The sequence below is a fragment of the Astatotilapia calliptera genome, chromosome 23, assembly GCF_900246225.1.
Source record: "Astatotilapia calliptera chromosome 23, fAstCal1.2, whole genome shotgun sequence".
Lineage (NCBI taxonomy): Eukaryota > Metazoa > Chordata > Actinopteri > Cichliformes > Cichlidae > Astatotilapia > Astatotilapia calliptera.
Window position 1 is genome coordinate 8123413 of NC_039323.1, and position 25922 is coordinate 8149334.

Here is a 25922-nt window from a genome sequence, read left to right on the forward strand (position 1 = left end):
GTATCGGTATCGGACATAAAAAAGTGGTATCGTGCCATCTCTACTTTGTTGTCTGGGTCAACTTTGCTAGTGAGAGACAGAGAGAGGCGTTGAAAGGGTGCTCCAGTGGGACTTATTGTTTCGGAGGAAAACATGAACACAGTGTACAGTCGAGTCTTAATAGCTTACTTACAACTGGGCTCGTCAGGCACTCTTCTTGGCTGCAGTGGTTATTATTATATTTACATGCTTCCATCTCCCGTTTCTGCTCGATGACAACTCGTACTTTTCCACTTTCCTTTTTCTCCCTCTCTCGCTCACAGACACATAATAACGGGTATGGCAGTCCATTCTCCCTGCAGCACGGACTACACTGCCCATGAGGCTACATTCTTTAGGGCTGTAACACTCTACTTATTGCGTTCATATTAAATAACTTTTGTGAATAATTTTTTTAAATATTGCTTCACGTCATTATGCGGGCCGCAAGTAGAGGTGACATGGGCCGCGAGATTGAGACACAGGCATTAGAGCCTCTGTGTGTTTTGTTTGGGTTTCCACCGGCGTGGAAACCAAAAATAGACAGGACATAGCCTTTGAAACAAGGAAATACCGCTGAGTAATCCATTCATTTCAACAAAGTAACTGTATTCTGAATACCACCTTTTTAAACGGTAAGTGTAACGGAATACAGTTACTCATATTTTGTATTTTAAATATGTAACAGCGGTATATGTATTCTGTTACTCCCCAACACTGTTTCCCATTTTATATTTATATACTAGCAAATACAGCTAACAAATGATCCCTGGTTAGCTTATCACATAGCACATTCCCAAAGACGTTTACTGGAGCTCACAGTATATTTGGGAGGTTTGGTGAGTCATTTTTTCCTGCTGTACCAGATCTGAAGTTTCACTTACTTGCCAAGTCACAATTCACAACCTGACCACACCCGTAAACAAATCTGTATTCGTGAATGCCGCTGGGAAGTCATCCTGTAGTTTCACTGGGAAGTGTAAATCCATTTCACATGACTTCACCTTGTTTTTGCAGTAGCTACAGGGATGCCACTGGGATTTTAGTTGGACTTCTGATTTTGAACTTTATTTGTGCTTAAAACTTTGTATTAAAAATGTCCCTCATGTTTTTATATATAGTAGTAACCAGAGATGGGTAATCTGTTTACTTTTTTCAAGTAACGACTAAAGTAAGGGATTACTATTGCAAAAACGGTAATTAGATTACTGTTACTTTCCCGTAGTAACGCTGCGTTACTGCGTTACTAAAACCGTGATTTTTTGCCAGAATGTCTCACGACAGTGACGTAAGCGAGTGCGCCGTTAGTGACAACAGCTGTGTGCAGAGCAACAATGGATAATATATCAATTGTGGGAGAGAGTATGAGCGTGCAGCGTTTAAAGCGTGGAAGTACTGACCTTACTTTGAGTTTGATTCCATAAAAAGTGACAAAAACATTAGTGTCCATCGTGCGTGGGAAGAAAACTTCTTTTTACAGCGAAAAAAAACCCCTAAACTTCCAAGCAAGCACCGAGTGTGCAACGACGCAATGGGAAATTCACAGAGAAACTCGCAGATTCTTCCACTGACCGCTGCGGCACACCTGCACCAGGGTAAACCTCCGCCTACCCTAGTCCTGCTTTACAGGTGAAAATAGAGCAACAGGACCGCTGAGTCTTTGACTTTATTTATTTTCTGCTGTGTTTTACTTGCATCTATTTGAAAGAGTGAGTGTAAACACAAAAAATATTTTATTTTATGTGCTGGAATGTGTAGAAAATAGGTTTATATGTTAAACTAATTTATTCAAGTCAGAGAATGTTGCATATAATTAAATTTTTGCTTGATGCATAAAGTTAAAAGATTAAAACTGATAAAACAAGTTAAAAAAAAGAGACTTTTCCATTTGATTACATTTTGTATGATGGATTATGTAGAAAAAGTCGAATTGGGCTGAAAGATCTATCGCTTTATCACCTATTCAGGTTGTAAATCGTGTTTTTAAAAAGTAACTAAGTAACTAAGTAACTAAGTAATTAATTACTTTTGAAAATAAGTAATCAGTAAAGTAACGGGATTACTTTTTGGGGGAAGTAATCAGTAATTAGTTACTGATTACTTTTTTTTTTCAAGTAACTTGACCAACACTGGTAGTAACAGCAGATGGGTTTTAATATATCTTGTGCGGTTTATATTTATACTAGATACTATTTATCTTTCATAACTGCATATTATAATCTCATAGCTCTCTACCTTTTTTATTTATTATATCTACATCTTTTATATTTATTTTAATTGCACATCATGGCTCGTTTCAATCCTGTTTATGCCCTGTGCATATTGCAGAACTGACAATGAAGTTGACTTGAACTTTGATTTGTTTTTCTTGAGAGGTTTGCAGTTCTTCCCCCTATTTTGTCCAGCCAAAGCCTGCATGTCTCATATTGCTACAACAAAAATGGTATTTTGGCCACAGAATAACAGAAGATACCAAGTGCAGTAATAGCTAAATGTAACATCTTTATTGTAATATAAATATAAACTTAAAATATATTGAGTTGGTGCTTTAGTGTAAATGTTAAGTGTTTGTTTTTTTGGAACAGGCAAAACGCATGACCTTAAAAAGCCACACAGGCTCTTTTTCTTGGCCTGATACCCAGTGGTATGCTCATGATACCAAAATGCTTGCAACGCCACTGACTCACACCTGCACTCCTACAACGTCTGCGTTGAATAACCACAATAGAAAGACAAGAAGGATGCCATCTCCTTGGTGATGTTGGAGCTGGCTCGGTTGCATCTATTTGATTACTTTCATTCTGTTCTTTCCTGTCTTCATTATTCATGGTAGGCAAGGCATTTGCATTGATACCATGAAATATGGATGCTCTGTGGAAGGAAAAGAGAGACAACCGACCTTTCACTGCCACATGAGAATGGATAAAAAAAGAACTTAATAAAGGCTGTTTCAAATACTGAGTTAAAAGAGAAATAGTCCCTGTCTTTTTTGTCAGCCAGATTTTTTGTGTTGTTTTTTTTTTTTTCTCCATTCGCATCTGCCATCTGAATTCAAATCATTGCACGGTACTTAGAGGAAATATGTCAGAGGAATGTGAAACAGTTAAGCTGTGAAAAAAATGGAGAAAACAGTAAAACTGTTTGGTGTGTGTGTTTCTGAGAGATGGAGAAATAAGAGAAAGGCAGGGAAGTTTGCTAGGAAGAAGGTGGGGATTGGTTTCACCTGCACTACAGTGTTTAGATAAGCTCCAGCAGCAGGGAGCTGAGGAATCAGCAGAAATGAAACAGGATGCAGGTTCAACTCAGCACTTCAAAGAGAACTTAAGAGTTCAAGAAACTTAAAATCTTTGATTCACTGCAGCAATACACACTGTATAATTTAGCATAAGGCGAATTTCATGAGCGTTCCTGACTCTTAGTACATCCTGCCATATCATACTGTTTGCCAGAGTCCTGCTGAGAAGAGAAGAGAAGAGAAGAGAAGAGAAGAGAAGAGAAGACTGCACTTATTTAGTTGAGAAACTATTATTCATCCTGTAATTTTACAGTGATTGTGAAAATATAAGACTGGCAAATATCTCTCCGAATCCAAGAACATTTAAGTTCATGTCAACAACAACAACAACAACACATTTGCAGGATTGTGAGCTCCATGTGAACTGCAACTGGAATAAACTATGCTTGAAGGTAAAAATGGACTAAACAAATGCTGCTGATACTGTGAACATGAGAAAGGATTGAACTTTACTTATCACAATCTTAAAATCGTTAAATAGATTTACTCCTGTTCATTTGTCACCTGGGAATTTGCCTTTATTGCAGTACTGAAATAAAGGATTTCTAGCCTCATGAAAACCAAATATTATACACAGAGACACAGCCTACATTGTACCTTAATTTTACTTACCTGTTTGGTTGACCCAACTGCAACTGTTTTGCTACACTTCAGTCATTTATTTTCTTTTAAGTAGCCCATCTGTTTGTTCTCTTCATGCACTCAAAATAAGCTTCAGATGACGGGGGGAAAAAAAGCTCTGACAGGTACTGCATAATAATATGTTACAAGTGTGTACTGTTTGAGAATATTCTTAATAAACAAGCTAAATGATTCAGCTCTGTCTGCGTCACTGAGTGACTCATAAAGAATTGTCACTTCATGTCTGCAGTTAGTCTGGAGCACCTGTGGCTCACAGTATCTGTGTTTAAAGAGCAGCCTGAGGTAGGAAAAGCAAAGAAGGAAGCCACACGTGAAAACACAAAGGATAACAACTGTTTTGTGCAAAGCTGGAATCACACGCATGGATTTAAAAGCAGCTTTTCTAAAGGAAAGCTTAGACAATGATAAGAAAGAAAGTCACATACAACTAGCAAGTATTCCGATTCCTGTCTTGTAGAAAGGTTTAAATGCTTACTCTACAGTACCTGGCAACATTATAAAAACCTGAGACATGTTGTCATTTACTCAGATTATGGGCTTTCTGCTAAACTACAGAGCACAGTGTTTCTGTTTCAGTAAGTGGTCTACAGAAAATCAATCATGTAGGTGTTTGAAATGCTTAGTGGGTTATTAAATCTTTGCCATGTTATAGAAAGGTCCTGTCTGAACTTGTAGTTTAAGCCACTGGTGGCATTTTGCATGACATTTTAGTTCATTAAAAATATTTTTGTTATTAGCACTAGTCACTTTTGAAGTGTTTCAGTTGCCTTTTACACAAAGTTCAAGGTTTCATTTCCTCTGCCCACACTGTTTTAGAAGAAAATCCAGCTTCTGCTGAACTCCCAGTACAGGTTTGGGCAGTTCTCTTATTTACCTTTTCTCTAACCACGCCTCTATTCTCTGCCCACTTCCTGATCACCTTTGCCTGTTTAGAGGTGAGCAGGTTCTGGGCTCACACAGGAGAAATCCTCTCCGCTTTGGACTCATTCCGTATTTTATAAAGTCCAGCAGCAGGATAAAATTTCTCTCTTTCTACATGAAGACTGTCAGCCGGTCTCCGGTTTGCTTGAGTTGGACAAAGTCCTCTTTACGGAGTCATTTAACTCTCCTGTCCTTCCCCTCCACCTCCTCTCTGAATGGTTTAAAGTTACACTGCCTGCCAGACTTTACCTGTTCAGGTGAACTGCACTGCCGAAAGTGAATGTTGCTAATGAAGCCATGTAAGTATAGTTTCCTATTTTACATTTTATTAGAAGCATGTCTGTTATTTATCTTAAATGCTTCACTAAGTTACACAAAACGTCATGCCAGCAGTTATTGCTGCTCCGGTGTTTGCATGGAAAGAATTTGCATTAAATTTGTATTTTATATGTGAGTGTAGAGTATGTCGATTTTCTCTTACCTATGTGCACTGGTGTTAAGTATAGTCTGTGCTGACCCACTCAGCCATTCAGATACAAGTGACGCTTCATGGGGTTTCACATCTGGCTTCAGCTGTTTTCCCAGATTGAGGTGTCAGGTCTGGCTCAGACTCAACGTTCAGATTGCTATGAACTCAGAGAGAGGCCAGAATACACAAACATACCCACGAGCCTAATGCAGAGATTAGTAAAAGGGCAGAAATTATACTAATATTTGATTTGCACATCCCCTGTTTATTCTAAAAGGAACAAAATGCGCTGAAGAAATCAAAAATATTATGCTGTGTTACATTTGGTGTACAGTTCAATGATAGATAGATAGATAGATAGATAGATAGATAGATAGATAGATAGATAGATGGCTGATTGTTGCTGTTTTTCCAATGTTTATCGCTGTGTGATTGCAAAACAGATGTTTGTATGAAAAGAAAAAATGGCTTGTTGGAATTTTTCTGTCTCATGGACATGTCTGAACACAACTGCCTATGCTCTACAACACGTAACTTTTGTGCCTGAGTCCAGCCTGCCTTGTGCTATGTTACGCTTAGAGTCCTTGATTATTGACCTGTCAGCAGGTTATCTGGTACTATTTAAATATTTTTATGATATGATGACTAACCCATTTGTCAATGAGGAACTTATTGTTTCCACTCTCTAAGTGAGATTTCTCCTAACACGAGTCACAGATCAGTTTATTATCTTCACGGTCTTTAAGCTACACCTGTAACAGGTGTCTTCCTTGTCAATTACAGTAACACGGTGCTTTGATTTGACAGAGAGATCATTATGTTGCAGCATGAACTTGCTTTGCAGACACTCATACTTTGTCTGATTTCTCAGGCTTTGACTTTTACGCTGAGGGTGTGTTTTGTTTGGTCGATACAAATATGGTTTGATGTCTGTGACTAGAAATGAGGAGTGGATTTGTACATAGCAACAAGCTAGCTCAGTGTGGACAATGAGAATGCTGATACAGAAATTACCTTATTAATGGCTTATTCTTCACAATCGTTTGTTAAGAAAAGAAGCTGACTTGGCATGGCCGTGTCTCTTTATTAACTCATCAAGTTATTTCAGATCACAGGAGAGGAAACCTGAGAGTGAATAAACAATGGTAGTTAAAGACAATGTGCAAACTGTATGAAAGAAGGCTCACGCTATGCTAAATAAACACCTCTCTTTGCACTCAGTTGCATAAGGCCTAGACAGCCAACAACTGGCATAACTATAGTTCAAAGATGAAAATAAAGACTACCCTGAGTGTTGTATTTACCATGTAAACATCTTTTTTACTTTGTAGTCCAAACTGAAAGCCTTGAGCCTGACAGCCCCACCTTTCTCATTCTCTTTGGATACTAGATGGCCGGTGTAGTCAATAATTAAACGTCAACAATATGTAGTCAAGGTTCAGTCAATTAGCTGTCGTGAATGATTTTGTTGTGAGGAAAGAGCAGCAGTCCCACAGGACTGTTGTGACAAAGTGAACTTATCACTTCAGAGATTAGGAATGATCCAGTATGAGCCAATGCTCCTCAGGCACGGGTGTGTCCACTGAATATGCCTGCATGGAAAAAAAAAAGGTGTGCAAAAGCATGAAATGTCTGCATGTAGATACATGTAGCAGCACTGGGAATATCCCTGCTATTGTGCCATGTTGTATAGATGTTATTTATGCATGTCAGGCTCAACTTCTCCACTGTAAAATTCTTGAGAAAAAAGAACTACACCCAATGGAAGACATCATCGATCTGTTGGAATAACCGAACATAAGATTATCTTTGATTGTAAGTTAGAAGAAATGCAATGATCCCTGTGAGAAATTGTTTTTAAAAGTTCGAAAAATTTGCAGCACAATGACAAACAGCACAAACAGGAATTATATATCTTGATTGACGGTGTCTCTTTGGTCCTGTCTCCCTCCCCTCACCCCCACCCGGTCACGGGAGATGGCTGCCCCTCCCTGAGCCTGTTGCTTCTGGAGATTTCTTTCTGTTAAAATGTAATTTTTCCTTCCCACTCTCACCGCATGTTTGATCATAGGTGGTCATCTGATTGTCTGTGTTTTTGTCACTATTACTGTAGTATTTTTACTTTACAATGTAAAGTTCCTTAAGGCAGCTGTTGTGATTTGACTTGACTGAACAGAACCGATTTCCAGAGAAAGGTAGGGCCTCCCATCTTTGGGTGAAAGTTGTCTTTCCTCTCTCTGGAATATCTTGCGTTTGTTGGAAGATGTTCTTATGCGCAGGACTGAGCCAAGTCAAGATCATGCCAAGATCAGTGACGCATTTGACACAAAAGGAAGTCCTTCCTGAGAACCACCAGTGTTGTCCCAGGAGCCGCAGGTAGCTCCTAGTGCTACCTGTTTCTCATGTGGCCCCTTGTGCAATTAAGTTTCCCAGGGGGCCACATGAGAAACTTGGCCTGTTGTTAAGGGCTGCATCAATGGGCTTAACTCATTTCTACTCAATATCAATTTTAGCTCTTGATAAATTTCTTCTGGACATTACAATTTGTGAAATTTTAAACACTTTTTATATTTTATACAAAGTGACAAAGAGCATGTATTGATTTCTTTGGTCAATAATTTAAGTTCAATAATTTAATCCCAGTTGTAATAGACCGTGTACCCTCTTAGATTCACATTAAGGAGAAGATAGGATACAAACGGACATAGATACATAATTACATTTTAAGTTTATTAATGGGTCAATATTGGCTTCTAAAGCCAAAAAACTACATTTCCTTGTGGTATCATTTGAGATTCTCAGTTTCAGCACTTCAACGAGGCTGAAATATTCGTTTGTTAGTATGTATAAGAAAAAAACCCATCAATGTTCATTTGATGAGCCAGAAGTTGGAGCTCTTCTTCTTGTTTGGAATGTTATAAAATCATTATACGCGAGCTCTGTAGTGGTCTAACATATTAGAATTTTCTTTTTGATCCAGCACCCCCCGTGCTACCGAACTCTAGGGTGTGCATGCCAGATTTCATTTTTATTTCTCTGTGCTCTTGCTTTTTCACATCACTGTTTAATACTATTGTTAGTTTGAATCGTTTTTTAACAGCTTTGCGTCAAGTGCGAGAAGAGAACAGACGTAAGCTAAAGAGAATATTAGACAAGCTTTATTTTTTATTTACTTTGACTATGAATCACCATTTTCTTGTTCTCATCACCTACTGACAGGTACTTGGTCTCTTTCCCTCCCCTTTTCTGTCTGTAGCTTTTCCTGTGTAGTGATGAAAGTGCTCTGCTTCATAGACAAAGTCAGACGTTGCCACAGTGTGTGATGAATCAGCTGTGCCACCACAAGTTCTCAGAGGGAAAGTTCATCTTTGTTAAGACTGTTAAGCCTCTACTTATTAGCCTTCCGCTACCCGGCATACCAAAAGACTGTAAGCTTGTGGCTCTCACAACTTGCCACCCAACAATTTCATACTGTAAAAAGAAATTATATTGATTAATTCTGCAGCTTGGTGGTTAATCTGGACATTTGCATGTATTCACAAAGAGGTAGGACAGATTTGTATGTATTACCATATTGGAATCCACATCAAAGTCTATTGTTAGTTATAATTTTTTAGAAATAAATTATTTAGCAGAAGAGCATGGGAATCTGTCCAATTAAAACAGAACTAGGGCTTGGATTACATAAATATTTTGTAGGCTCCAAACACAAGTTTTGTTGTTGTTGTTTTGTTTTTCTAACTTGATCTAGTGTCTCATTAAGCAGCCAACACCCAGCAGTGGGTCCAGAAACAAAGCATGTGGAGAGTCAACAAGATGGCTTATGCCAAGGTGACGTGTGCCTCACTGAGCCCATCTGTTTGTGTCCATGTGCCCAAATAGCATGCCTGTTTTGGGTTTTGGATATGACGCGTTCATTGGCACACTCACAATGTAAACCTGTGTATCAGTAAAGAAAAAAAAAAGACTTGGCACGTCTAAAATCATGTCACATTGCTGTGGATTAACAGTGATGTATGTTTGTCAGGCTGTACACTGAGCAGGAGGCTGAAGACTTATCTGATTCTATCTGTCTCTGCACTTTCTGCTGACATGAGTAGTATTGATGTTGCTGCATCCACAGAAGAAATCTCACTTGTTCGATCTCTCTTCTCTGTGTCAGTGCAGAAAATCAAACTGAGGAGAAAAGACAGGTTTGGAGGACTGCTGCACACAACATGTTCTGTAGTTGTGTTTGAAAAATATAAAAATAAAAGTGTCCCTGCTCGGCTCCTCCAAGATATCATGAGTATTTTCATAGCAAAAAAAGGATGAGCAAATCGCCCTTTTAGATATATGTCACTCTTTGGACCCAAATAGTGACCCTGAAATTTATAGTACTTCAAAGTGATTTAATTTTGAGCAACTAAAACAGGTAAATGTGGCTTATATAGTGATGCATCAGTATTACTCATGAAGCAGTTTCATATAATTGGAGTCATTTAATTCAGTTCAGTTGTATTTATATAGTGCCAAATCACAACAACAGTTACTTGTTGTTAGGTAAATAATCTACAGAAATGTGAAAATACCCTACAAGCATTGCTGGTAACACTGTTGCACTTGATTTTTGAATACAGACTATATTTTTTTACATTTTTGTCTGTTTGCATTATATTTATCTTCCCCACAGCTCTCTTTTGCTAATGACCTCCTTACCAGCTCTAACATGGCATCCCAAGTGTTCTCCAAATGAGTATCCAGGAGCAGAGTACATACCCTGAAGTTGCCACGGCAATGGCTGAAGCATCAGCTCCACCTCTTTCCCCTTCAGACTATGGATCATTGTCTCCGACTCCTGAACTGTGCGCATCATGTGGCCACAGTCATCAGTTGGAAGAGAACCATGAGTACCTTTACGAGGATGAAGTGGACGATGACCTCATCTGTCACATCTGTCTGCAGCCACTCATCAAGCCTCTGGACACGCCCTGCGGACATACTTATTGCCAAGAGTGTCTCACCAGCTTCCTGCTGGAGAGTGACTTCTGTCCTGTGTGCCGTGAACCCCTCATGCTGCAGACCTGCAGGAAGCCCAGCCTTCTGGTCCACAAGCTGCTGGAGAAGCTGTCCGTGGCTTGTCCCTTCACTGACCATTGCACTGAAACAATGCCCCGTGGTCAACTGGAAGACCACATCAAGTTCAGGTAGGCTGGTAGAAACAGTTTGCACCATTAAATTCCCTGTTTAAAAATGATATTATTAGTATTGCTATTAAAGTAAGCAAGTACTTTAGCTCCTGGTTTTTCCTTTCTTCTATTTGGTTTTGATGTGTCTACTAAACTCTACAATGACCTGAAGTAAGTACACACTCCAAGTCTCCCGCCCTCCTCCTCCTCCCGTCATCATTAGCCCACAGCTCCAGTCCCAAAGGCTAGAGTTCTTCCAACGAGACTTCCATCTAAACTAGGCCCAGATCCTCTGTTTATAAAAGAAAGCACTTCCTTTTTTCTCAGTCTGGGTCTGTTTTCATTAATGCTCATTAACACTTCCTTAGCCCAAAGGCCGCTGGGATAATTAGTGAATCTTGCCCCACACCACACATAAGCACCAGGAGTATTTCCTATTCATTTGCACTTAAAACTTAGAAAAATCAAATTGCCTAAAACGCCTTAAACTCTAAAAATTTTGTCCCTCCCTGAATCTTATTTCCCATTTCCAAAACATAGACTCGTTTCATCTGTTTATGCTCTTTTTATACCTTCTTTTCTTGCTCATCTTTTCGCCTGTCATTTCTTCCCTAGTCTTTTCCTTCATGTAATGTGAATGTTATAATGAGGTGTGGCTCTCTGAGGCCAGTTTCCAGAAGGATTCAGCTGTAGAGGTGAGAGACTGCTTTCAGAAAGATGACTCTACCCACTGTTTGCAGGAATGTAGAATAGTTTCAGTGAAATGCCGATTTAAACATTTCCATCAGGGTCCAGTGGGTACATGGCGTCTTTGAGTTTTTATTGAAAGATGTTGGTTAATATTCTCTATATATTGAATCTATCAAGTATATTTAAATTATAAACTATAGGAAACTAGTAGTCTTGGGTCGGGATTATACTTTTCATCTCCGTAAGTCTGTAAGGACCCAGGTGCACCACTCAAAGACAGAGATAATTTATGAGTCCTTACTAAGACACAGGGTGCATGAGACAAACAGAGTCCAAAAAAACCAAAAACCACACATAGTTCAGGAGATCGACAATGCCTCGGGGCAAAACTCAGGGGCTTTTTCTAGCGGTGGAGACAAAGAGGATCTGGAGGTCAACCGCGATGCTGAAGACGAAGACGGAGCAGACCCTGAGACCGGGTTATCCACAGGCTCTGAACCCCTAGACATGTTATTTTCACAACTGGTGGGCACAGAATCAAAATTAACTGATTTATTACTTGCCAGCTCAGAAACAGAGGACTTTGAACAGAGAGTTCATTATTAGTCAGTTCAGGAGCAATAAACTCATATTTGATAGCGACTGGCTTAGATATACACAAGAAACTAAACAAACTGAATTAACAGTCTTTTGATTTAGCCTGTTTTGTTGCACACTGATCAGTCTTAGGTCCCGTTGTATTGAAAACAGTCTTGTTTCACTGGCTTTATTTGATCCAGACAGAGAAAGTCAGTTTCAATCACCCTCATGTAGTAAGTCCAGTAACCAAGGAATGGTGGATACCAGTCTTTGTAGCCTATAACTAACTGCTCCCTGATATCCTTACACCTTAAAATCATGCCCTCCTTCAACTCATCTAAGGGGTTGAGAGCTACTGGGTCCATAATGGCCGTGTCATTTTGTCACAATTCAGCCTTGTGGCAGGTTCGGCAGGTGCAGCACTTGGAAACAATGAGAATTAACTAAACTCACAACAAGAAACTAGGTGCTAGGAACAGGAAACTAGGAAACTACTAAGGAACCATAGACCTCACAGAAAAAAACAAAACCACACTCCAAGGGAGACTGAGGACATAAATACACAAGGAATAACGAGGGAACAGACCACAGGTAGGAACACAGCTGAAACTAATCTGACTGACGAGGCAGAACACAACACACACAGGATGAGAGACTATCAAAATAAGACAGGAAGTAACAAACACTGAGATTCATGGGCTAGACACTGGGACAGGGGAGAAACAGACATGGACATCAGAATAGGAAAGACATGAACTGACCAGAAATCAAGAATTACAAATACAAGCTCAGAGGCACAGGAAAGAGACATGTTCAGAAACTAGATAACCCAAAACTTATGATAACCTGGAAAACCCAACGTCATTCCTTCAAACTTTTGAAAATAAGTCCAGAACGGAAACTCAAAACCCTGGGTCACATGACACATGTCATCTTTAGACAGTGACTGCGAGCATCTGTGCAAATGTCTATGAGCCTGCTTGTTTTTTATGAACTTGCACTTACATGTGTACAATGTATAAAGTACACAAGCGCTCCGGGCAGCAGATTTAAAGAAGTTTAACAGAAACTATCTCCAGCTGTCTGTTTCCATGTCCGCAAGCAAGTATAATCAACGCCTTCGTGTAATTTTAACAGGACAAAAGTGACACAGGAGGAAATTATATACAAATACTGTAAGTTCTTTTCACCAACTCACTCAGCGGTGAGTTGGAGAGGAGTTCCAAACAGTGAATTTCATCATTTTATCATTTCATTTGCAAAGATATATTTTCTTGCCTGTCAAGCTGTTCCTGTGCATTCCATGTGTAAGCACCTTTATTAATTTTGCTCCCACTCTTCATTTATATCCTTTTGTCCTTCAGATGGTTAAATAGCTAATGTGAGAATAGCACTTTAAAATGTGAGAGTAAATCCACGTTGTTTTGCATGGGTTAGAAACCTAAAAATGCTTTCTGCTGTAGAATCAGTGCCATGGCAGTTTGTTTTATGGCCCTCCAAGTATATAGCAATAAGACAAAACTTAACTATGCTTTAGGATTGGAACAAATTTCCTAAAATTTTATAAAAACTCAAAATGGAATTTGGGGAAATTAAGCCAGTCAAGATGTGCTTTCAGTACCCATTTCATGTGTGTAACGCTGCTCCTCCCTCTGCCTGTATTTTATGTTCTAATGATGGGTGGACTGTTTCTGGCTGTTGCTACCCCAAAATCTGGCAATGTGTCAGGAGTTCTAATGACTTAGACAGCCATGCCATCTGTTCAGAGCTGATTTCATACTAATCTAATCATTTGTGACCTTTATTGGCCTTTGGATAGAGAAAATGCCATCCTGGACACATCTCTGCAATCAAGAATAACATCTCAACTATGTAATCTTCAGTATCTTTTCAGTTTTCTATTACTTTTCCCTGTATGAATATATAGGATATGGCAAAAAAAAAATAGCCTCCTTATGTGATCCCCCAGGTATTTTCTTTTCTTTCTTTTCATTCGCTAGTTTCATGTAGCTATGTGTCTATCTATAATGCACAAAATCTTTTTTTTTCTGCTTTGAAGGTCTCTCATTCTCATGTTTTTCATATTAGCCAATTTACCCAGAGTTCTGTTTTGATGATATTTTGCCTTGAGCATGACAGCATTTTGTTCATCTCCTTTTTCCTTTTATGAAAACTACCTTGTTTTTCAAGTATGCCTCCAATGCCCACTGAGGAGTAGTTCAAAGCTTATGTAAATACATGTGATGCATGCAGACATTTTCTATTTTATTCTGTGCTTATTTTATTTTATTTCATTTCATTCTGTACTGTTCTGTTTATGGTTTTGGTGAACATGTTCGAATTAGTGTTTCACTAGATAGACACTCATAGAGGGAGAAAAGCCACCCAGTGAGGGAAGCGGAAAAGTGTTTTACCTGTCTATGTAATTCTTATAGCAGATTTATAGTTATTTACATATACCTATTTGATATTAGATGACATAACACACTCTGCAGAGAAGGGTGTTATAGGTAACCTTAATATCTGAGACATATGAAATAATGTCTCTGATTCTGATTCTTTGTTTAATACATTAGTGGTTCTTATCTGGATTGATGTGTTATTATTGGGTTTTGGTCTCTGTTTCAAAAGGGCACTAAGCCCCTAATTGCAGAGTGAATGGTTCAGTCTTTGACACCTCCATGGGACAGGTGTCTTAGTGGAGGTGCCCAAGCTGCTACCAATGGCAGACAAGAGTTTTTAATGTGTCTGGTTGAGTGGATGAATTAGAAAGTACTTTGTAAAACTGCTAAGATTAAAAAAAGAAACTGACTTATTTGGAAACCTAACTAAATAACCAAGCAACCACAGTCTTTATTGCATAGATTTTTAATTCAATTGCTTCACCATCTGCAGAGAGTGAACCACTGAAGGAGCTAGATAAATGTACTTTTTCAGGACACGGTTTCTCGTTAGTACTACCATAGTAGCAGAGAGAAGAAATACATAAAGTGTTACTGCATAATTTATTTTTAAAAAAGAGCTCTAGGAAAAGAGAGTAGGCACTTCTACTGTATTGCAAGCTCCTGCAATAGAGAATATCACGAAGCTGGGAAAAAGATGCAACACAGATAAACGCTATAACACTGTCACACCATCTCTTTGTTTCCTTTACATGTTACTTATTAGCGCTTAAACAGCCTTGGTTTGTAAGCTGACTTTAAAGCAGAATGTCAAGAATACAAAAATATTCTGTAAAAACTTTTAAAGATTATGACTTTGTGTCAGTATGATGGATTGGCTGCTGTGAGTGAGAAATGAAAAGTAATAATGTGGTTGGAGTATGTGTTTATGTGTATGTTATGATGCCTCTTTTGTGACTCCAAGTTAATGTGCAAGAGAATGAAATGAGTCCTGTGGGGCAGACTGGCTTCTGTTCACAAACTGCATCCTGTCACAATCCAATTACTTTTCCATTTCCTCCGTGCCCTGTGGTCTTGTTGCTGTGCGTACTGTTCAAATATTGCCGGACAACTTATGCCTCAGTTTGCATGCATGCATGCATTAACACACAGATGCACAAACGCATTGAGGAAAAACTTCAGCCGGTAACTATACTGCCTCCATCCATGAGAAATTCATCCAGACAGGGTATTTACACCACAATTTACAAGTGTGTTTTTTGAGTGTAGCTCAACACTATGAAAATCGGATAAGGGTGGAAAATATAAGAGCAAAATAGAAAACAGAAAGCAAAGGCAGACTTGTAATTTTGGACTACATGAATAGAATATGGCTTGATTGCTCTACTTTGAGTAATAAATGAATTATAAACTGACGGAAACGCGACTGAGGGTGAGATTTGATAGAACGGAATAAAAATAGATCAGATGTCCTCCTGCATTTCATATTCACTTCCATTGCACTCTGTTTACTACAAATGAATGAAAAGATAGAAGAGGATGAAAGAAGCCCCATGCATACCCCAAACACCATCAGTGCAGTTAGCAGATTAAATATATCTTACTCATATTAAGAGATGGGCAGTAACGCGTTACTTGTAACGCGTTACTGTAATCCGATTACTTTTTTCAAGTAACTAGTAAAGTAAGGGATTACTATTGCAAAAACGGTAATTAGATTACCGTTACTTTCCCGTAGGAACGCTGCGTTACTGCGTTACTAAAACCGTGATTTTTTTGCAAGAATGTCTCATGACAGTGACGTAAGCGAGTGCGACGTTTGTGACAACAGCTGTGTGCAGATCAACAATGGATCATATATCAGTGCGGGAGAGAGTATGAGCGTGCAGCGTTTAAAGCGTGGAAGTACTGACCTTACTTTGAGTTTGATTCCATAAAAAGTGACAAAAACATTAGCGTCCATTAGCATTGTGCGTGGGAAGAAAACATCTTTTTACAGCGAAAAAAACCCCTAAACTTCCAAGCAAGCTCCGAGTGCGCAACGACGTAATGGGAAACTCACAGAGAAACTGCCGTATCCTTCCACTGACCGCTGCGGCACACCTGCACCAGGGTAAACCTCCGCCTACCTAACTCCTGCTGTACAGGTGAAAATAGAGCAACAGGACCGCTAGTCTTTGATTTTATTTATTTTCTGCTGTGTTTTACTTGCATCTATTTGAAAGAGTGAGTGTAAACACAAAAAATAAAATAAAATTTTATGTGCTGGAATGTGCAGAAAATAGGTTTAAATATTAAACACATTTCTTCCAGTCAGAGAATGTTGCATATAATTAAATTTTTGCTTGATGCATAAAGTTAAAAGATTAAAATTAATAAAACTATAAAAGTTTTAAAAAGAGACTTTTCCATTTGATTACATTTTGTATGATGGATTATGCAGAAAAAGTAGAATTGGGCTGAAAGATCTATCACTTTATCACCTACTCGGGTTGTAAATCGTGTTTTTAAAAAGTAACTAAGTAACTAAGTAATTAATTACTTTTGAAAATAAGTAATCAGTAAAGTAACGGGATTACTTTTGGGGGGAAGTAATCAGTAATTAGTTACTGATTACTTTTTTCAAGTAACTTGACCAACACTGCTCATATTTAAAATCAAATCACAATAGTTAATTCTGGCTACTGTCACCAACACCTAATACAGTTTGTCAGCACACAGCTCTCCTCCAGCCATGTTTCCCACAGCTTCTCCACAATCAATCTAAACAGGTGGAGAAGTCTTGGTGAATGGATTCATCCTTTGTTATTATGAATTACCTTTCCCCTTCCATTTACCAGCTCTTGTACATTGCAAAATTGAATTAATATGGAATGAATGAATGAAAATGGACAGTGTGTCAGTAAAGACTTATTCTAAATCTTCTCCTTTTTCGCCCATATTTCTCATTCATGTCACTCAGGATAACAAGGCTCCACCCGTGCAGAGAATATTGATTTGCCGGTGTGTTTTGGTCATGCTCTGTCTTTTTTGTTTCCACACATGTAGGCAGATTCTTTTGAGCGATCAGACCAATCTGCTGCACTGGGATTAGTCCATCGTTAGAGAGGAGGGGCGAGGGTTTTGGAAGGCAACATACTCTCTATCCTCCCCTTCACGGGTGAATGTATGTGCAGGCAGGGGGGAGGTGAATGCAGAGATTGTACTTGTGGGTATGTATGTATGGGAGTGTACGTGAGAGTACGCATGTGAAGAGGGTAGAGCCAATCACAGCGCACCTGGTACCTCTCCCCCCCTGCTGTCTCTTTTTTGGTCTGCTCCATCCCCCCCACCTCAGTGGTTTCTGCTGCAGTATAAGTCACAGCCTGCGCTGTTCTCTCTGACATACACACACGCGCACACATACGCACACACAGAGGGAGACTGACATGCACACACACGCATACGAGCACAAATCCTCTTACAACTCGCCAGTGCCCAGAGCAGATTAAGGGGCCGTACATCTCAAATTGTATTCCAAATGTGCCACCTTTGCAAGGGTCTTCTTCCTGTTCTTCTTGTACTTTTACATCTTCCTCTTGTGCACCAACGGGACTTCTCTGCACCTGCTTCTGCTGCTTCTTCTTCCTCCACTACGTCTTCAACCTCTGGCAACTGGCCCGTTTGCCTCTGCAGCTGAGATGACCAGGCAACCAGCCTGAGGCAGAGGAAGAAACTCACACAGACATAAGTAGAGAAGGGAAAACAAAAGGGGGAAAGAGAGGCTAGAAGGAAGGAAGTCGAGGATTAATTCAAATCTGAGAGCGCCCCTTGAGAAGAAAGACAGGCGAGGAGGGGTAGGTCAGCACGGCCAGGTTCGGAGAATTGGAGGTGGAGGAGGAGGAGGGGGAGGAGGGGGGAACAGGAGAGGAGAGAGCTATAGTTCAGAAAGGAGGAAACAGGGAAGAAAAGAGAGGAAAAGGAGCAGAGCATTGATCATGAAGGCTCTGTTGCTGCTAGTTTTGCCCTGGCTCAGTCCGGCCAACTACACAGACAATTTGGGCAACCTGCACATCCTCTATTCAGAACTGTGAGTACAACACTCAGCCTCCTCCTGCATCCTCTTCATCAACATCTACCCATCCTATCCCTCCATCAGCGCAGCTGTTATGTGTAATCGTGCATTTTGTTTACTTTTAAAACCCATTTCTTTGTGTCTGCATTCAGAGCGTTAATGCATATTTGTATATTACTTCCAATGTTGACATTCGGATCATCGCTTGAAGAGTCAGGGTGTTCTTCTTTGTTGTGAAAACAACCAGTCAGTTGCTTCCTGATGCTTTGGTCACTGGTTGCTGTGGCGCTAAAACGCAGCAGAGCCAGCAGGTTGTGCTTTATGCTGTCCAGGACGGTTGGGATGCTACAGAGCGGCACTGCAGCATGGCATCTCTGCCTTTATCTCATTCTCTTTAGTAGCATGTGTGTTAGTGTGTCACTACTGTATTGACTGGAGCAATACAGTATTTGGACACACAAGCGAGTATTTTTTACACACACAAACACTGTGTGTGTACAGCCTGTATGGGCTCTCGGACGGTTGTAACTACTCTGTGTTTATTTGTGGAACAGACTTTCACCACATTAAAATTTCATATCTGGCTACTCTCAGTTTGCATCTACTGAAAATAAACTACACATTCACTTATACACACATTCATTTTGTTATACTGAACAAATTGAGAAATCTGTCTGTGTTGGAAACAACATAACATAATAATGCACCTGTTGCTGCACATTTCCTTCTAATTAATTCTGCATCAAACATTATATCAGAACTAATGCACATGGAAACATCTGTGTCAACATTTCTGTGTTCATTATAACCTGATCTGCAGAATACACTTCTAGTTAATATTAGTCATATGATGTAATGTCCTAGTAGTGCTTGTTTTGTTTGGCCAATAGTTTGATCTAAGTCATTTAGACCAGAGAAAAGTTGCAAATACTTTTATTTTTTGCTTGCAAATTGACATTGATGGATAATCTAACATTTAATACATTTACTGTACGTCACACTGTCTTCCTTCTTGGCTCCTCGGTCTCTCTTTGTGTGGGAGTAAGCATTGACTACATTCACTAGCTCCGTGTGAACTCAAAGCTCTGTGATCCCGGAGCTCAGCAATTGCTCTTCTCTCCAGTCTGTCGGAAATGTCCCATTATATTGCATGAACACATGGAACAATGGACCGCCTCGCAAATCCCCTCATTTCATTGTATGCGCTCTCTGCACTGAGTGGGGCTTTAGCTCCTGCAGACAGCAAGAGCCCATGTTGGGCAGCAATGGATGCCAAAGAGGAGAGGAAAGAAGGGTGATACACTGTAAATACTGCAAATCAAGTAAAACAGATTTATTATATTAGATAGGTCAAACTGATTTAATTATACACAGAAAGAAGTGGTTGAGGATGTAAGAAGAATAGAGTGGATGAACCATGCAGAGCACAGAAAAGAGTAGAGGGGAGATGAGAGGAGACAGGAGGGTATAAGGTCACTTCCTGTGCCTGCCTTCCATCTGGCTATACATACGGCTGCCATGGTGATGGTACCCAGCAGGCACAGTATGCAGGTCCTTTCAGCGAGTGCTTGTTTGTAAATAAAATCATATGATTTCTCTCTGACACTCACTAAGTGAGAAATATTGACAGCATGTGTTGGAGCGTGTCTCTGTACCGGTGACAGTAGAGCTTTTGCTGATTATGACATGACAGAGAGAGTAACTAGAAGCAGACAATCGCGGACGTGGTGTTTTTCTGCCTGGCTAGTGAGCAGTGGAACACCATTTGTCTTTATCCATACTGTTGACAGCAGCAGCCTCCAGCTCCCGTTGTGCGACTACCGCCTCAGCCTACACCCTCTCTCCACTCGTCTTTCTCAGTCTGTTCTTTCGCTTACAGATGTCATTCTGTGTGTGTGCGATTGCTTCAGTGAGTTTGTATGGTGTGAGAAAAGCGAGAATGGTTATAATCTGTCTTATTTACACATCAGTATGCTTGTACAGGCTTGTTTACACACTATACTTGCTATACACAGGGAGTAAGTGTAACCAACATTGCAAGTGCAGAGTTAATGTCTCTGTGATGAAACTCTTAATAGGTTTACTGCCATTGTATTATGTCATCAACAGCCAATACAAACACCACGCTGGTACACGCAACACAGCAACCGGGTGTGATATTTACTGCCCACATCATAACAGTGCACACATACACACACACACACACCAGTCATTGGATCTTGCGTATTCCCTCCCCCAGCACACGTGGCATCCCCTGATCATCACAGTGTCGTGCTGTAGAGCATTAATGATTAATCTGTGTTCATTTCTGGGCTTGAGCTGAGATGTCTTAAACACTATGATTAGCTTAGCTTCCGTCTTTTCAGACCTCATCTCGGAGGTGTTTGATCACAACGAGCAATACGTACTCCTATTGCTCCAGACGACTTCAGCATGAACGCATCCTAACAGGCTTAGACACCCAGCCGCCGCTCACTCTTTGGATCTGAACAATACCAGTCATTTGTTTGTACCAGGTCCACCTCGAGTCAGAGGCAGCGCGCCATGCCATTCCATGCCCCCTTTAGCCGCATGTCTGAACCTAGTGTGGGGCAGGCTTCACTAATTAGAATTTTGTTTGGATTAAATATTAATCTTTGTTCTGTAGTCATGCAGCTCCCCCTGTCTCATTGTATCTAGCAAGGCAGATACAAGTGATACAGTGAAGGCCAGTGGGAGTGAAGCCAAAAGATAAAAGTCATGCTTACCACCTCTTGAAGTACTTGCACAGCTTTCCAAAAATTAAATCAGTTTAATTATTTCTTTGCATGGGATTCTAGTTTATGAAGCAAATTCAGTGAATCAACCATGCAAGCATTTATATGCAAAGGTGGGCAAAGTCTACAGAAGCAACACAATTAAACATGCAAGGAGACATGGGGCAAGGACACATGCAAAGGACACACTGAAGCAATTCAGACTAATGCATTAATCTAAAATTGCACATTACTGTTCACATAAAACAAATATGGACTAATCAACACACCAAAGACGCATTTGATGTTGTATAATTGAAGTGCACGCCATGCATGTGTAAATACACAGTCACAAAAGAACAGGTGTGTGTATTCATTTATTCATGAACAGCAGTGAGTAGCAGATCAGTGTGTTTACTTCAGCAGAGCTTTCCTCTCAGGTGTGTCTGGTACTGTCAGCATGCAGAAAGGTTTGAAGATGAGTCTTACCGTGGTGTTTCATTAGGAGAGACTTTAAGTAAATTTAAACGTCTAATATTTTTTAATTCAGATGCCCTTCTTTCTTAGCTACATGATAGAAGTTAGGTGTATTACAAAGATTAGTATAAGTTAACCTTTGCTTATGACTGACTCAAAGTTTTGCTGCTGTTGATGGGTTTTGATGCATGACGTGTATGACATGAAATGCTTTCTGCATCGTCCTGTCTGCAGCAGCTTATCTGCAGGAGGCGTTCCATATGAGCAGACTGCAGAGCACGCATCTAACAGAGTGTAACTGACAGCAGAGAGGAGAGCAGCGTAGAGTTAATCTCTCACGTGAACGTCGCCTACTAAGTGTCAGGGCTTTTGGTTGGGCTGACCAGTGCTGGCTGTGTTTCAGGCTGTTGTACCATGGCACGTGGAGGTAGAGAAACCAGGACACTGCCAAGGGCTAGGATGGCATAGAGTGAAAAATATAGGCTAAAAGGTGCCAAAGGCAATGTGGGACAGCAGCCTGGTGGGGATTCTCTATGATTATGCAGTTCAGCGTAGCGTGGAGGGGATTACAGTTAGAGTTGTCGACACATCAACGTACACATCGTGCTTGACTGCAGCACTGGAAAACAGCCACAGTTGAGCTGGACATACGTAAGGTGTATTAGTAAGCTGAGATCCAGCTCAGCCACACACAGCAGAGAATAAATCAGTTTTAGTACTACTTTAACTCTTCTTCTGTGTTGACAAAAAGAGTATGTGATTGCTCTCCTGGTTGAAACCAGACACTGACACAGTAAATGCTGCATAAATATTCTTCAAGCCTGATCATGGGGTCGTGGCTCGACTGATAATCACACATATTGATTTGGTCAAAAACCATGACTCAGAGTTCGGGCTGTTGTAACAGGCTGACTCGACTGACACTGTGCTGGCTTCTCATCTGCGCTTGTGAACGCTCAGATGCATTAAGCTTGCCAAACCTGCGGAGCCACTGCTCACTGCACAGGAGCACAATAGACAGTTCAAACAGAAAGACGGGATTTATCGGTTACTGTATGCGTTCCCTTTTGTTTTCAACACCCACTTATCTTTAAATGCGGTAAGAAGTCACGCCCAACAGAAGCTCACCTCCTACTTCAATTTAGCAGATCCGTCTTTAGAAACAAGCTTATCCCAACTGTCCTCACACGGGAGACGCGGCCCCTTCTAGGTTTGGCCTCATCCCCTCCTCATGCGGCAGATGGGATTACCCCTCACAGCAGGCGGATCCAATCAACACACCAGCACATCCTCTGATTAATACTCTTCTAGTTCATCATTAACTGGATTACTCTGTCTTTATGTCACTCTCTCTTCACTTGATCTATGCATCTATGCATCACTCTGTCCATTCCCCCCAAATCAAACTTTATGTATGTGGCATGCACACCTTATGTGTGATTGATTCACTACACTAATCAAGGAAGCAACTCTGCATCAAGGTTTTATCAACACAAATTCAATTACTGGCGGCCACTCCTACTGATACTGCGCTAGCATTCTTGTGCAGCCGTTTTTTGTGTGTCTATGTGTGTTGTGACCACAGGTGCTTCCCCAGAGCCTTGTGTTTTTATTTCAGCTCAGACTGTTCTAAAACAAGTTATGCTTGGGATTCAGCCAAGAGCTGTTAGAGATAGACAGCTTTCACTCCCTCTATCAGCTAGATTGGATGTACACCAAGCCCAGAGTCTATGCATAATTGCTGGATTTCCATGATTGATTTTCTGATTATAATTTTGAATCCTTATTTTTTGGCACATACATACTGTTACAGTGATGAATGTTCTTACTGAACATGGCCAGGGTTTAAAGCTCAGGTTTTGGACTGCCCTAAATGCTCTGTTTTTAATATATATATATATATATATATATATATATATATATATATATATATATATATATATATATATATATACCTGCATAATGTCAAAGAGAGCAGATAAAACTAACATCATCCCATCCACATCCACAATTCTGTTTTCAAATACAGAAGCCCCACCTACCTCTTCAGCCTCAAACCTCCTCTTTACCAGAAGCAGCCAATTAGAATTGAGGGAGAAAGGAGCTAATATGGCTTGTTTCAGACAGTGAAGTGTCAGTGAAGTCCAAGACTAAAATTATGGAGTGGGAAAAGAGCCTAATAGATCCACTTGACCAGCGCAATAAGGAGGGTGGCCAAACATTCTTGAGCACATACCTTACATACCAATGGCGCAAAACAGCAAAAACAAATATTGCTTTTGCCTTTTTGTGCAATCATTTGGTTATTTTTGTGTTTACAGTGTGGCAGACAGGAGCATTTTAAGCCATAAAATGACTATGAAACTGTATATATACTGTTTACATATCACAGTAAAACCTTCTGTACACACATATACATACGCACACATGTGCAGTCTACTTCCGGGCTCACAGTGTAGCGTCTGCTTATTTCTCCTGGGTTCTCACACGTTATATGTCTTCATTATATTTTCAAACCCATCTGAAAGTTGGCAATAGGAGCCAGCACTCATCAAGAACAACTACCTGCCGCTGCATTTAACATTAATAAAAGAATTAGAAGAAAGGCACATTAGTCATGCAACGCCAGTCAAACTGTAGTTCACAGGCAGGTCAACAGAGGTTGTGTCACCACAGACTTAAAGTGTGAGTTTGTGTTTAAACAGTGCTTTAGATTCCAAACTGCATGTATCATTATAATCTGTTACCTACATTTGAAAGTATGCGCTGAGCCCAGTTGCTGTAGCTGACTGTCTGACCTGGAATTGTCACCTTATCAGAGGTAATTTGCGTTGTATGCGGACTGTGGCCCAACATGACTGTCCGTGGCAGTCAGGGAGCGGAGAGAGTATTTGGGTTAGAAAGGATAATCCACTCACCCCTAAAGAGGATTGGAGAATCTCAAGGGCTTTGATGAGTTGTGAGCTGGTGTTTATTTCACATCACATGAACAGCCAGGGCGCTTGGGCACGATCAGCGTGTCTCCGAAAGCATCATGGGTAATTGTTATTGCTCTGGAAAGAGTTCGGGAAAAAGGAGGGGAGGGTAGTTGCGTAAAAGGGAGCAGGAGGGGCTGAGCGCTAAGGTATTTTGGTGTCTTCGCTCTTTATCTTGTCACAGATCCTGGGGTTTAGAGAGATGATGTGATAACTGAGGCTGACCAGGACAAGTATACTGCAGTGCTAATGAGCATCCTCTAAGCTGAGTGATCGTCTCCTGAAACATGATGCTGAAAAACAGCTTTGCATAAGCACTCAAAGTCCCATTTTTAAAATAAAAGGATATGTTTCATGATATTATGTAAAAAAAAAAAAAAAAAGGAAATAAAGAGAAGTGTATGCTGTTTGTGTATTTCTCTGTGGATATGCAAGCACTTCACCTCTCCAGTGTACAGACTTAATTGGCTCATTTTCTTTGGCTCTAAGGTTGCAGGACCACCCTGGTGAGAGAGACAAGGGCTTTCTATCATGCTTCCCTGCCTTCAACCTCATGTAGTGCAGATTCTGGACTTAGCATTAAAAGACAGACATTAAAACTCTAAGCAGCAGAGATACGGCTATGGTTTTAAGGCAACTCCTATTCCCTAAAGAAAAGAGAGGAGGTTTTAATTAACAGAAGACAAAGCCTTTAATAAACTGGTCCTGAACTAAACAATAGCGCTATGCTGCTATCTCACAGACTTTGTATTATGACGCCTATAAGTTTCAAAGTGTAAGGGGTCTCGATATATTTCTGTCACGTCTTTATCTGAGACCCATCACAGCGCAAGAAATGAAGCCTTCGAGATCTTAGGTGATCTGTTGGCAACGCACACATTCAAAGCTGGTGTGTAGACGGCATTCGTTAATTTTTTTCTGACATTTTTTCCAAGTTTTGGGTGGTCTGTAAAAACTGAATGAACCCGTATTCAATAGTATTTGCACGTTTCCACAGGCTGACTTTGGTTTTCCATTTTCCACTACTCATGCTAAAACAGGAGAATGTTGTCTAAGTATTGAACTCCATATATTCGCCATGACCACTACTTATACACAGTACAATACCTGTGAAATCAGTGTGTGGGTGTGTGGAGAAAAGCAGTCACACATGTAAGTCAGAAACACTTGAAATAAAAAAGGACATTGTTTTACAGAAATAGCCAGAGCTGCATTAACATACCTACTATAATATTACGAAAATTAAGGCCTAACTAAAAGTCTTCTTCTTTCATCCTTTTAAGTAGTTTTCTGTATGACTAATGCATGATGCATCGATGTTAACTGAGAATCTAACGCCATGATACTGATTCTTGCATCCAAACAACCCCGTCTTTTTTGCAGGCTGAGTGATTCCAGGATGTATTTATTTTTTCTGTGTGATGGCAGACAGGGGACCAAGAAGTAGTTAAGAGGGAACCATGGGAAGCCAGAAAATTCTATCAGGAATAAATCCAG

The 25922-nt window shown here is 40.2% G+C and overlaps 1 protein-coding gene across 5 annotated transcripts in view; it reads left to right on the forward strand.

The window, feature by feature from the left end:
* The first annotated feature begins 4880 nt into the window (after window positions 1-4880).
* lnx1 (ligand of numb-protein X 1) overlaps window positions 4881-25922 on the forward strand; it is a 35324-nt gene continuing 14282 nt past the window's right edge. For 3 of the 5 annotated variants that reach the window (XM_026158714.1, XM_026158716.1, XM_026158715.1), the window contains exons 1-2: window positions 4881-5175; window positions 10018-10531. In XM_026158714.1, the coding sequence (XP_026014499.1) occupies window positions 10077-10531 (455 nt within the window). In that variant the 5' untranslated portion in view covers window positions 4881-5175; window positions 10018-10076. Of the gene's footprint in view, window positions 5176-10017; window positions 10532-18072; window positions 18254-25922 lie in introns of those variants that run through there. The other 2 variants (XM_026158717.1, XM_026158719.1) reach the window with 1 other exon arrangement.